At 40.9% G+C, this 13,836-nt stretch overlaps 2 protein-coding genes across 2 annotated transcripts; both read left to right on the forward strand.

The window, feature by feature from the left end:
• Positions 1-291: 291 nt before the first annotated feature.
• Positions 292-4,121, forward strand: LOC133401799 (CD209 antigen-like). Its single transcript, XM_061675205.1, has 4 exons — positions 292-478; positions 575-658; positions 820-1,683; positions 3,334-4,121. The coding sequence occupies exons 1-4, from the start codon at positions 379-381 to the stop codon at positions 3,711-3,713; spliced, it is 1,428 nt and encodes a 475-aa protein (XP_061531189.1). The 5' UTR covers positions 292-378; the 3' UTR covers positions 3,714-4,121.
• A 1,112-nt stretch (positions 4,122-5,233) lies between these two features.
• mal2 (mal, T cell differentiation protein 2) lies at positions 5,234-12,322 on the forward strand. Its single transcript, XM_061675840.1, has 4 exons — positions 5,234-5,467; positions 6,690-6,860; positions 10,278-10,478; positions 10,859-12,322. Exons 1-4 carry the CDS (start codon positions 5,351-5,353, stop codon positions 10,928-10,930), a joined length of 561 nt encoding a protein of 186 aa, XP_061531824.1. The 5' UTR covers positions 5,234-5,350; the 3' UTR covers positions 10,931-12,322.
• The last annotated feature ends 1,514 nt before the right edge of the window (positions 12,323-13,836 follow it).

Raw genomic sequence — 13,836 nt, forward strand, 5'->3', positions numbered from 1 at the left:
GACAGTCCTATAATCTTAAAGATTCAGTCCGCCCTTTACTGATGATAAAAAAGGGCCCAAAATGTTACATCTTACTCATTCTAGAAACTTAAAAGTACACATAGTTTTTGATTATCTAACGATGACAGTTTTTAGTTATTAGCAGTTGTATGAATAAAAACAATAATAGATCAAATGCTCCATACACTTATTAGAAGTCAGAACTTGTTTTCTTTTTCCCCATACGGTTCCTTTAAACCCATCCAAAGGCGTGGCTATTGCTTGTTTTTCCCCCCTGATTCAGCAGATCCCAGTGCCTTAACAAGGACTGTTTGTTGCAACATTTGTGAACCCTATGGTGAGGTGACAACCAAGAGGGGGTGAAAACAAATCAGACACATGTCCGTGACATTTAACAGCAAGTCGGGGGTGATTAGGGGAGATGGTTGGGAATTAATGGAGTCTAAATCAGAACACGGAAAGAGAGTTCCAAAATCAGGTAAGAATATCTTGGATTTTTATGCATTTCAAAAATACATAAAAACTAGCAATTAGCACTGCTAACATTGTATTTCCTTTTTGTGGGGGGACTCAGTGTGGTGGATTGGAGCTGTTGCAGTGTGTCTGGGGCTGCTCTATCTTCTGCTGCTGGTTGTCATTATAGCCATGGTGGGCCAATGTGAGTACATGCCTTGACACGATTGCTAATCCAAACAACATTCGACACGTCATTGCATGAGTCTGCGCAGAGCTGCACTGTAGATCATCAACAGTTGCTATTAATGACAGCATTCTTCCGTGGTCCTTTTAAGGATTCAGTATGTGCTCATTTTCTTGCAGACGTGGGACCGGACACTGAACAATTGCCTCTCACCACGTGTCCCAATCTGACTTCACAATGTTTCCAGATACAAGGCAGATACACCACCTTGTTAGAAAGCAACAAGCAGTTAGAGACCAATCTCTGTTCTGTGACTAAGGAGAAGGACACCGTCAAAGGGGAGCGAGACCACCTTCAAAATGAACGGGACACACTTCAGAACCAGCGAAACATTCTCGAAAACGAGCGGAACGCCTTCCACGATGAATGTGAGACCCTCAAAAGCGAGCGAGACAATCTCCACATTGAACGTGATGCTCTGAAAAAGGAAGGAGCCACCTTAAGAACTGAACTGGAAAACCTCCAAAATGAGCAGGAGGTCCTGAAAAATGAGCGTGACAACCTGCAAGATGAGCAAGGAGCCCTCAGATATCAGGACGAAAAACTCAAAAAGGAGCGGGACTTCCTCGAGAATGAGAAAGAGACCTTCCTACATGAGCGGGACGCCCTTCAAGTTGAGCAAGAAATTCACAAAACTGAGCGAGACATTCTAAACCATGACAAAAACACTCTCCAAAAGGAACAAGAGGTCCTCAAAAATGAGCGAGACACCCTCAAAAATGAGAGAGACACCCTCCAAAAGGAGCAAGAATCTCTCAAACGTGAGCGGGGCGCCCTCAAGAATGAGATAGATACCCTCCAAAATGAGCGAGACGGCCTCAGAACAGAGCGGGACACCCTCAGAGATGAGCGAGACCAACTGAAGTTGATATCCAGCAACCTGACCAAAGAGCTGGAAGTGCTGCAGAGCCAAATCAGCACATTGGTTGCAAGTCGAGACTGCTCAAAGGAGGAGGCTCAAGAGTTAAATCGGAACAGCACAGGTGAATACCGCACACAAAATACAAGTTGCAACCTGATTATAAACACACACCATTCCTTCTCGGGGATTCCTGCTTAACACATTAAATGGGCAAGATACCGATTACATGAAGAACTAAAACTGCCGTACACGAAGCAGCGTGGCAAACGAGCACAATATCAATTGCTAAGCGAATGAACAGTGTTCTCACGGTTATTTGCACACTAAACACCGCAGTGCTGTACAGACGTAGCGATGCAGACTGTATTCACGGCTATGGAGTAGGTCATGAATAAACAACCCATAATGCATTGCAAGCCAAACATGGGAGCGTAACTCAGTTCTTAATGCGGCAATAAACAAGCAAGAACAAACATAAACTCAAATAGTTAGAACCTTTCTGACACTTTTTACTCAGGAAAATAAGCAGCGCACTTCCCAGCATTTTTATTTCTTGAAACCCTGACTGTGGGTTGTATTACAAACATTGCGGCCTCTGGGTCACGCTCGCTATATTGCAAGTTACCTGGTGGCTTACTAACTTGAGCAAGTTGCTGTTGTGTGGTAACGCACCTTCGGTGAGCCAAATGGGCCTCCCTTCGACTTGTGCGATTCATCGTAGTCACAAAAGGAATGCACCGTGTCTCACAGTGGTGGGGAGTAACAAATTCCATGCAATGATATCAAGTAATTTAATCACAACATTTATGTAATTGTAATCCATTACATTGCTGGGAGAAAATGTGTAGTTAAATTACAATTGCTTTTAGACATTTCCATGATTACAATTTTAGTTAGACATGGAAAATCTGTGGGAAAAAAAGATGGGATGTTGTTGTTGTTTTGTTTTTTTTCAGGTCATTTCCTCCTTCTAAAGCCGGCGCTTGTGATTGGCTCTCTCTGGCCATGTGCCATTCTGCATCGTCTCGAACATGACATATTTTTCCAAATATAACCTCGAATTCTATTCTATTCAATCTATTAGTTTGTCTGAAATTTTGAAAAGGTTAGACTCATCGTTACACTTTGAACACCTAAAATCACATTTACGTATGAACAGTTTCATCTTTATAATTCTTGACTTTTTTATGGAACATTCACTTATCTGGGTTGCCATATGAAGCTATATTGCCTAAATTGTGCACCTTTTTCATTAGGTCAACATGCTTTTCCACATGCGCTACACAAATAATGCGACAAACACATTTTTTATTATTATGTATTCACATTTAATTACGCTTTGTTATTGGTTTATTCTTTGTGTAAAGAACAATCATGTGGTTAAATCCAAAATAATGATCTGTGGTTTTATTCCACTTTTTTTTAGAAAAAATCCAATGCATTCATTAAAAATGTAAAAAGTCATCAAAATGTCATGAAATGTAATGAGTTATATTACTTTGAGAGAGTAATTGAACTAATTACACAAGGATTAAATTTTCAACGTTTCCAAAGTCATCTTCCCTACACTGAATACTCGCTATTCGAAAAAGTGGTCATTAGGTATTGGTCGTTAGTACTGGCATCACTGCTCATGGGAGAGTATCGAAACACTAGCGCCACATATTCATACTATCGCAGGGCAGGTACTGTTTCGGCACTTCTGTGAGGCTGTTATTTTAAAAATAGATTTTGTTGCCGTAAAATGATCAATTTATTGTGCTTCCTTTAGAAAAACCTTGCCCGTTGCATTGGGTCAAATTCAAGGAGAAATGCTACTTCATCTCTGAGAAAGGCGAAACGAAGCCGTGGAAAACGAGCAGAAGGGACTGTCAAGACAGAGGAGGCGACCTGGTCATTATCACCTCCAAAGAGGAGCTGAGTTTTATCTCCAAATATTACGATCGAATCTGGATTGGTTTGTCTGACTTGGAGCACGAGGGCAAGTGGAAGTGGGTGAATGGGGACGAACTGGACTTTGAAGGATTCTGGCAGGAAGGGGAGCCAAACGATGATGGCGGTTACGAGGACTGTGCGGAACTCTCACGTTCGGGGCGGGGATGGAATGACATGCCTTGTAGCGAGCCTCTCTCTTGGGTTTGTGAGGATTAACGTGCAGTGTGTGTGCGTGTGTACGTGTGTGTGTGTGTGTGTGTGTGTGTGCGCGCGCGTGTGTGTGCATGTGTGTGTGCGCCCACGCCCTCTTGTTAAATTGAGCAAAACAATGATCAGCATCTTCTTATATGTTCCATACCTCTGCATCACCAGGAAATAATCAAAATAGAAGTAATCTGTTCCAGCGTCAAACTGCCACTATCATATTTTAGTGTACAAGCAATGTTTGAATGTTTTAACACTCTTAACCGTCATAAAACAAAGTTAAAAACTGTGTTAATAATGAAAAAGAAAATACAAATACTGTACTAGCCCCTTTTATTTTTGCCTTGGGAAATTTTATATTTTGTACTTTTAAAGTCCCTGTAAAGCTAAATCCTAGATAAATAAAAATGGTTTTCACAACTTTCTCATCCATTTCCTTTTCTTTGAAAATATCAGGCTGTCAGTTGATCAAGATTTGCCAAGCAAGCATCGGGCCTCTTAAAAACAATGGCATGAAAGCACGTGATGTACCCTGGCACTCATGCTCACCCTCCTAAATTGCGCCAGAATGTCCTCTTGGAGGTTATGTCAATATTGGTTCTTGTATTCCAAATCCTGACTAAACATTAACTGTGGCATAGTCTGGACAACCCTACAACAAAGTAACTTCTCAAAGCATTAAGTTGAACTCTTTTGTGTGTGTGTGTGTGTTCTGACATTAGTGTGGAAGTCTTCCACAGTGCTCCTGTTGTCATCTTTAATTCTACACGCATGAATACTAGGTGGACTTATTTGTTTTTGCATTTAATTGAGTTAACCAGTAGCCACACCATTGTCCCCCTCGTTGGACTTCATTTTTTCTTCTGGTCACTTCCACTCATTATGACCAATTTCATCCTTATTTTCCTTCTTACAAAAGGAATAAGTCCAAAGGCCAAGTGCAGAATTGTTGCTTTCAGTTGTGATTGAGACGACCACAACTGCATTGAAAACATGTTTTATTCTATTTTAATGGGTGGAAACATGAGATGTGTACAAAAAAAATTGCTGGTTATAATTCATATTTAAAATTATTATCATAATTATACATTATAATTTTCATTTAGAGTCCTCAATTAACCTAATATCTATATTTTAGGAAAGGGGAGGAAGCTGGAGTACACGGAAAAAGCATACAACGTGAACCATCGAGGAAGTCCAGAAACCAGATTTGAACCCCCAATTTTGGAATAGTGAAAGTGTTTCCGCTAAAATTGAAAAAGAATGGTATTTTATCGGTTTTATCGGGGAAAAGATTTTGAATTTCCAATCATGCTAAAAACGTGTGTCCACCTGCATCTTTTGTAGCGCAATATATTTGATATACTCGCCATCAATTTTCAACAAAACAACCGTGAACTCTATTTGATAGGCATTTAATCCCAAACCATTTTGGATCAAACGGTTTCCGTGATGTCTTTGAACGCAGCATCACGGCTCCAAGGGGAGTGGCCGGTGCACCTGTCCGACCTGTTCAGTTCGGAGAGGGACACGCGACTCCAGAGGAATTTCCCCCGCGTCTCGTGCCCTTTGTTCCGCTGGGTTCCCTGGGGGGGTGAGCGAGCCTGAGAGGAGACCGAGAAAGAGGAGAGAGAGAGGCGGACGCAGAGATGTCGGAGCCGGCCACAAATCCCGCTGCCACCTCTTTCTCAGCGCCCACGATTTCGTTGCCTTTGGGCCTGGAAGTGTTGAGGACTTATTCTGGAGCTCTTTTCTGCTTTGAAATAGTAAGTGTTGATCGTTAACGTTTTTCTTCGTGTGGACTACGCTGATAATGTTCAACAATGTCTCATTTTATTCCTTGTTATAAAAACGCCCCTTTCCTTTCCATTGTAATTCAAATATTCCTCATTGAACTGGTCAGTGTAGCTGAGTAGTATACATTGGTGGCTGTCCTCAAACTCGATCAGGAACTCGTTATCGTGGATGTTTAGCAGCATAGGATAGCAACCTCGTGGTCTCTCCTGACGACCTTTACACTTGCAAGGTGATCTCAGCGTCCTAGACACCTCTGACCTTTAGGGTATTTCAACTTGATTTTCTCATGAGGTAATAAAATACAGTATACAGTATAGTCCTTAATAGGATTGTCACACGTGATTGTGATGCTCCACCCAACTTGCGTTTTAAACTCAATTTACTTTAGCTTGTTCATTAATCCGATATCTTAATATTTAGTAAGGATTTTAACACGGAAACTGTGTATCTTGCTCGTCTGATACAGAAATTGCGGTAGTAAACATAAGCTTCTTGGCCAAAGAACGTTACGCAATATAAGAAGCAACTACACAAGTTTACTTTCATTTGAAAGATCCAACACAAGAGCTCTGGCAATACTTAGACAATGATAGTAATGCTCATTTCTAAGTGACGCTCAGAAAGGTATTCCATTAAAAGATACTGTTGCCAACCCATCCCAGGAAGCTGGTTGACATTTATGTTCTATTTGCAAAGCAATTTTCCCCATGCTTATTCATGTAAAGTGAATTACTTCAAAGGGTGACCCTCACGAAGCCTTAATTGACCGCAGAGGCAATTTTGTAACACGTCTCGGCAGTCATGCAAGTGTAACTATAACGTAAAACTAAAACAAAGTACAACTACTCCCCGATTGTATCAGGATTGCTGCAATTAACAAGTCTATTAAGTAAAATATTATGTTAACATCTATTAAATGTAGGAATAATTGTTTGAGCTCCATTTCTGGTTCTGTGCTTATCATGAGCACACTTGTTACAGGAATTCTTCAGATGTTTAATGAGCTGACGTCTCCCTTGATTTGGTGGCATCACCCACGATGGTGGTTTCAACCCAAATTTTGGTTTGACTTTTGGGCTAAATTGCCATGAAAGTACCATTTCGGTACTACAAGGTATCCGTCTAAAAGGGACTCTTTGAAATGTTGCCAAGTCGTGTAGCGCGTTCACATGCCGATGCCCGTGTCTCCAGTTTTTTGGTGGTTTAGTATGGATCCTGGTGGCTTCCTCCAATGTGCCAGTCCCTCTGCTGCAAGGCTGGGTGATGTTTGTGTCTGTCACCGCCTTCCTCCTCTCCTCTGCCTACCTCCTCCTCCTCATCACCGGCCTGGCTGACCGCATCAGTATTGACTGGAACTTTTTGGTAGGTAATATTCGAGCCTGTTGTTGTCTGTTCCTTTTAGCAGCCATACAATCGTGTATCCATGGAGCTACCTCGTTGTCTACATAGAATATATATATAATATAATAAAAGAAAGAATAGATTGAAAAAAATCACATCTACAATGATCTAGTGGAAGAAATACTATTCAAAGTAAATGGTACTACAACCAGTTTTCATGGAATGCACACTGTTGATATCTACATTGTAAGATAATGGAATGTGCAATGTTTTTTTTTTTTACATCTGTGCTCCTCGAGCAGCGCCATAAATGTGTATTTCCGGGCGATTTGAACATGCGAGCGCAAAGTAGTAGTGTTGCGGCCACTACATTAACCATCATTCATGGTTCGTCCAATGTTATTGTCGCGTCCGAAATGCAGTGTGTCTGACGTCACTCTGGTCACACAAAAGCTCACAAATTCGTGCTCAATCCCCATTCACTAGTCGTATTGATAGTAACGAATAGTCCGAACCGAATCGTTACTCCTTGTACTATTCCGAAATAAGTACAAGTTGCCACCTTTGCAGCTAGCCCGTTAGCTACTTAGCCTGCTGGCTAGCTAACCAACTCTTTCACGCCATGTTGGATAAACTTTCTCAGATTCTATCTGCCGCGGTCGCCGTCCACTTCGGGATGGCTTCTTTTTGGCTTCATTTGTGGCGCTTCCATCAATATCCAGGCTCAGCGCTAGGCTAATGGAAACCTCTATCATTCAATATTTTGTATGTGTTTTTTTAATTTTATTTTTTATTATTTTTATTATTATTTTATTTTTTTTAGTAAATGCGACCTGGCAACAGTTGCAGCTCTCCTCAGAATAAAGGAAGTCCTATGTTGTTGTTTAATTAATTGTGATTTCGAAAGCGAAACCTCTGATTCAGCGTTCGCATAATGATGGTGTAACAATGTAATGATAACGTGTGTTAACATCTCGGAGGCTACATTTGTGTAGCAACAGAGCTAACCCAAGACCCCAGACATCAAAATAACAATAGTAACGATGGAGTTATATCGTCACTACGACATACAGTATATCATATACGTTCCGCAGCGATACCCAGATCCACGCTAAAATGAATTCAACCATAGCCAATGGCCAATCTCAGAAATTTGACAACATTCAGGATTAACCACTTTTATCTTTGGCCTCGACCTTATCTCACAAAGTTAACAAAAGTCACACAAACTGCACCAGCCTGGGTTCTACCTTGGCCATTGTCTTATCTCACAAAGTTACCCTGCTATTTCCAGATCCTCACTAAAACGGGTTCTGCCTCGCCCCCAAACTTGACAAAAGTGGAAAAACAGTCCTTTATCCAGATCATCGCCAATGTGACCAACCTCTTCAAACCTTCATTTAATAACACACTAACACACCCAAAAAAAAAAAAATTGGTAAAACTACACTCTAATGGATTACGTTATTTCATGAAATATATTATGAAATCAAAGAGGAAGTTGTGCTGCATGTGCCAGCGTGATGGTAGTTTTGTACAACGCAACACAGCACAAAAGTTGCATCACTGACGATCACCACTATTAAAAAAAATAGCTGGCCCTGTGAGGTGAATTTGAATTCTGATTGGATAAAGAAATAGTTCCATTGCTAATATTGTTTATGTTCCATCTGCCAGCGCTACTGATTCTGAAAGCCCAAGGGCTGATTAGAGTAACATGGCTTCACATGGAGGCTGAAATCGGATTGGACAAAGAAGTCTTAACATCCACATACACGTACGGGAAGCAGTGCTGTCGAGTGAAACGCTACGACGGTTGGGATTAAGTTAATACAATTTCATGGAGCAAATCAAAGAATTTAGGTTGTAAATATAGGTCAGTGCTTCTGATCGTGTTCACGCCCGCAGAGAGGGCCAGTTATTGTTTTGATCGCGGTGCTAAATGATGCATTCATGGCTCTCGAGAATCTTCCCGACAAATGACACGAATGGATTTGAAGAACGCTAGAAAAGCTCTCACGACAATTGCGGTTTCCTTTGTAGCCATTTGTCATCACGAGCCATTCATATCTGGAGTTACAGCAAGCGCTCTAATGTGGGCAAATTACAATGCTTTCCTACACGAACAAAGATATAAAATCTGTTTCTTAATTGTTGCACATATTTTGTGTTTGTTACAAAGTCCTGTTAGCTCTGCCCAAAAACCTTGTGCAGTGTCTGTGAAGCTCGGGTCTGCACCTTGCTCCAAGCTTTGTTCGCGGGACAAGCCAAGCATGTGCTGTTTTTTTTCCCCATCAGAACAATGAGCGACATGGACGATGATCTCACACCAGAACACGACAAAGGCCTCGCTGTTGTTGTCCCGCCGGCTTCACAGAATTGACAACACAAACTCCTCTCTCGTGCTTTTGTTTCCCTATGTAATGCGATTACAGTCTTTTTTTTTTTTTTTTTTTTGCTTCAAATGCCCTCTTCTTTTTTTCATGTTTGTAGCACCGTCACGGTTCACTTAGTTGAACGCATTGACACCTGAAGCCTTTAGAAACTTCCCGTTCTTATTAACTTCACCTTGCACAAAAGCAAAAAGGTTTTGCTTTGATAATTGTTGGTTTATTATTCCCCTTCGCCCTACTTGGCTCATTACAGCTGTGCTTGCTATTGATGCTTTTCTACTGGCAAAAACTAGCCTGGGTTCCAATGGATGCTGAGCTGATACTACAGCATATGGGTGATATAAATATACTATAATCATATATAAATATATATATATCAATATATATATACTGTTAGCTTACCCACGTGCCTTAGCTTTGGACACCGCAGTCATAAGCAGGATGCACGCGTACTGATAATCAAACAGAATTTGAAAAATGTTTCCCCTTCCCATCAACGTCTGCAGATGCATATTTATTTATTTTTTTTAGATATCTCTGAAATATTATTCTGGCCATTTACGCTTTGGTGTGGGGTGTGTTAAGAGGGACTTTTCCTCCTTGATCCGCTCAAAAAACGGTTGGTGGATGGATGGTAAATCAATATTACCGATGACAAATACTCAACACCGACTGCGATTGAGCCACGTACTGCGTAAATGTGTTTAAAAGACTGAAGCTCACGTGCTTGCACAGCAAACATATAGAGGAGCAAGTGTTTGTGTTGAGCGTTTGTGTAAGGTGTCTCCCGAGTCAGTCACCACAATACAAAACTTCAAGGAGAAGAGTTGTACCTGATATAGATGCAAACACAGGAATTTATTCTCACTTCGAACACTTTCGCTTCACTTGTTCGCGACATCCCAAATCAAAAATACTCCCACCCATCCATCCTCCGCAAGTACCGACACAAGTGAGGCCTTCCACTTCTCTTTCGAGCCTTGGTGAAGATCTGTGCACTGAGTGCCATTGTAGTTCCTAACACATCCTCTCTTCTCCTTTGCAGGATGTTTTTTACCATTTTATAGCTTTGGTTTTCTATTTTGCCGCCTTCGTGCTGGAGGCGGCGACGACGGCAGCCAACGGAGGAGCCATCATCACGCCCCTGCCAAACAGCACCGCAACTGTAATGTGTATACACTACCCTCGGGGAAATGTATTCACTGTGCTGACTGGCAACCAGTACAATATTAATGTGGTGGCAACGGTGAGTAAAATCTTTCTTGTTGTGTGTCAGCGTGTGAATGAAAATTGCTGTGAATGCGTGGGCGAATTGTTGCTTGTCTACACGTGCCCCGTGAATGACTGGCCACCAGTCCGGACTGTAACCGAGCCTCTCGCCCAAAGCTCACCCGTGATGAATGAGGTCAAACGGTGTCCAAAAGAGGTGGCGAGATGGATGGTTTCATGGATTTCTGACAAGTTTGGCTGCCCACCGGTCCACTGGGCTCTGAATCAAATGCTCATCAGACATTTGCGTGCGTTAATATCAATCAAAATGATTCGGGATTGATAGTTTGTCAGTACAGTTCTTTACTTCATGAAACGCTGTCCAACAAGTTGATTCATGTTGGTTTTCTGTCACAGATATTTGCGTTTGTGGTGACGCTTTGCTACGGCTGGAGTTTGGTGATGGCCTTCAAGAGATGGAGAATCTAACTTGAAACTCCAAATGATTTCTCACCTGTTTTGCACCAACGTGAAACATTCACAATAGCATCATAGAGCACGCTGCTGTTCAGTGTGGAATTGGTATGCCCAGTTTGTGATTTGTGTGTGTGTGTGTGTGTGTGTGTGTGTGGACTTTATTCATTACGGAATGACCAAGGACCTTTCTGAGGTCTTAACTTCTCAAACATGTTGAGTAGAGTAGTGAGGGGAAGAGACAAAAACATAATAAGAATGACATTAAAAAGGTAATATGGCATGTGAGTGAGTACTGTTGGTCACACTTACGCAACTGGCTTTTTATTCACGTCAACACTGTAACTTCCTTTTTCTACAGGATTCACATCCTCACTGTAGGGAATATTTCCCAATTCCAAAACTGCTACATCTCACCGAGTGTGCTGCTTTTGTTTCATGAACAACAGAAGCTTCATAGGCTTGCACATTTTCTTGGAAAGGCCTTTGTGATGCGAATGAAATGGAAATTCAATTCTCATTCAACATGATGTGTTCATGAACTTTTCTATATTGATAGGGTATTTGAAATTCTAAACGTTCATTTTGTGAGATGACATCACGGTGTATTCTTAACATACAAACCTACCGTAGTTGACGTTTTAAAGAATTTTAAAATAACCTACACTGTTATCTTTATGCCCTGCGATTGGCTGCCGACCAGTTCAGGGTGTAGCCCGCCTCTCGCCCGAAGATGGCTGGCATAGGCTCCAGCACGCCCGCGACCCTTGTGAGGAAAAAGCGGTACGGGAAATGAATGGATGGATGGATGTTATCTTTATATGTATTAATAGTTAATTAGATGACATCATTGTGTATCTTCTCCTTAACGTTTAGGGTTGAACACTCAAACGTTTTAAAGAATGTTAACATACAGAAACCTACACTGTTATTTCTATGCATATTAAAAGTCAATTCACATTAAGAATAAATAATGTTCATAAATATTCACTCAATCAGTCTTGCTTGCTGTGCCACTGTATTATTATCAGTTAGATTAAGTGTGGCCTATCACAGTTTATATTATAATAGTAAATTATTACTCATTTAAAATAGATTGATTGCTTTTGATTGTCTTTGTTACCATTTTAGTACATTTTAAAAAATACATAATACATATTTTAAAGTGACTGTTTAATAAAACACTTAAAACAAATGCCATGTTCTTTTATTTACACACAGAGGATATAAAACATCTGCACACGCCTCTTCAGACGCCGGGTTTTCTTAATACTTTATCAAAACAAAACAAAACAAAAAAGGGCAAAACTAAATTATTTCAAAGCTTTTATTTACCATGAACATGACCTATAACCTGTACAACTCTATTTTAAAAAAAGTCAAAATAAACAACTGAGATGACGTTTTTGCACAAGTGTGCACACCCTTATAACAGGGGATGTGCCTGGGTTCAGAATTAACCAATTACATTCAAACTGATGTTAAATGGGGGTCAGCACAGACCTGCCAACATTGAAAGTGCCTCTGATTGATCGCAGGAATTATGAGCAGTTGCAAATATCAGTCTGTGTTAGCACAAAACCTCAGCAAAAGCCTATCAGAACAGTTCACCTTTATTGAGGGTTAATCAGACACACTTTAAACGGTGTCAAATGTGTGCTGACTCCAATTGAACAAGAATTGTTCATCCTGAACAGCCACACCCCCAGTTATAAAAGGGTGTGCACTCATGTGCAACCACATTATCTCAGTTCAGTTTTACTTCCTCCCCCCCCCCCCCCCCCCCCCCCCCCTCGAAAACATCAATGGTGAAAAAAAAATTTGAAATGACTTATCTTGGTCAAGTTTTGTTTTATATCACAAAAACCTGGCATTTGAACAGGGGTGTGTCGACTTTTTATATCCGCGGTAATATACATAAACAACGGGGATCCGTCAATATATTGTTGTATTGTGACCAGTAAACTCGAGGTTCTCTTTGTCTGTTCACAAGTAAGTATTTTCAATAAATAGCTCTTCATGTTATATGTATTTTTTGGCGGGCTGCATGCCATTGTCTCAATTTTAAAAATGGCTCACTGTCGACCTCTCGTGGCTAATTATGTCGTTGGCATGCTTTATATACTGGCAAGCCACTTAAAAACACATTAAAACATATGTCTGAATTATTTTTACTGGATATTAGCATAGTATTATCATGGTGGACATTTGTAGTCATTGTCTCTATTTTGTCCTGTTTTTCTGGCGCAACACTGAATTCCACTGAGGAAGACCTGAAATCATTCTTTGGGAATTTCAATTACACGTAGTGCCAAGATCATCCAAACCTTCTAACCTATTGGTCCTTCAACATTAGAGTTCCAATTGTGGCAAAACTCCTGACCACAAATCGCTTTTACAAGCTAAGATATTCCCTTATGATCGTCAACGGACTTGATGTTTAAGATGATTTAAAAAAAAAGTAATCTCTTGCGGGGATTGCTAATTTCCAAAGTAAGGAAGGATGTCTGAATGTGAGTAGAACAATAAAATTGTGGATCGACGAGCAAATGGTTCTATCTACTGGTCACTTCTCAGTGCGCCAGTTGGTACCAGGCAAACCACTGGACTGAAGATGTGAGTCTCGACCGCAACAACTGGTCTGGTCTTAGACTGGTCTACAAGGCAAATTGACCTTTAGAGGTACAGGTGTGAAGGGCATGGAAAAACAAGCTGATCTTCATTTGGCCAAGGAGCCCCAAGTGTTCTTGGACAGGTTTTTTTTTTTTTTTTTTTTTTTACAACAGTCAACCTCCTCGACTCCCTCATGGAGAACAGGATTGCCAATGAGTGCAAGATCATATAGGGGATAGAAAAGGCCTTCAGAGAAAGGAAGAGGGGCGTGACCATATATGCTAGTCAGACCAAGCCCTCCTGAACTT

Source organism: Phycodurus eques, chromosome 4 (assembly GCF_024500275.1).
Source record: "Phycodurus eques isolate BA_2022a chromosome 4, UOR_Pequ_1.1, whole genome shotgun sequence".
NCBI lineage: Eukaryota > Metazoa > Chordata > Actinopteri > Syngnathiformes > Syngnathidae > Phycodurus > Phycodurus eques.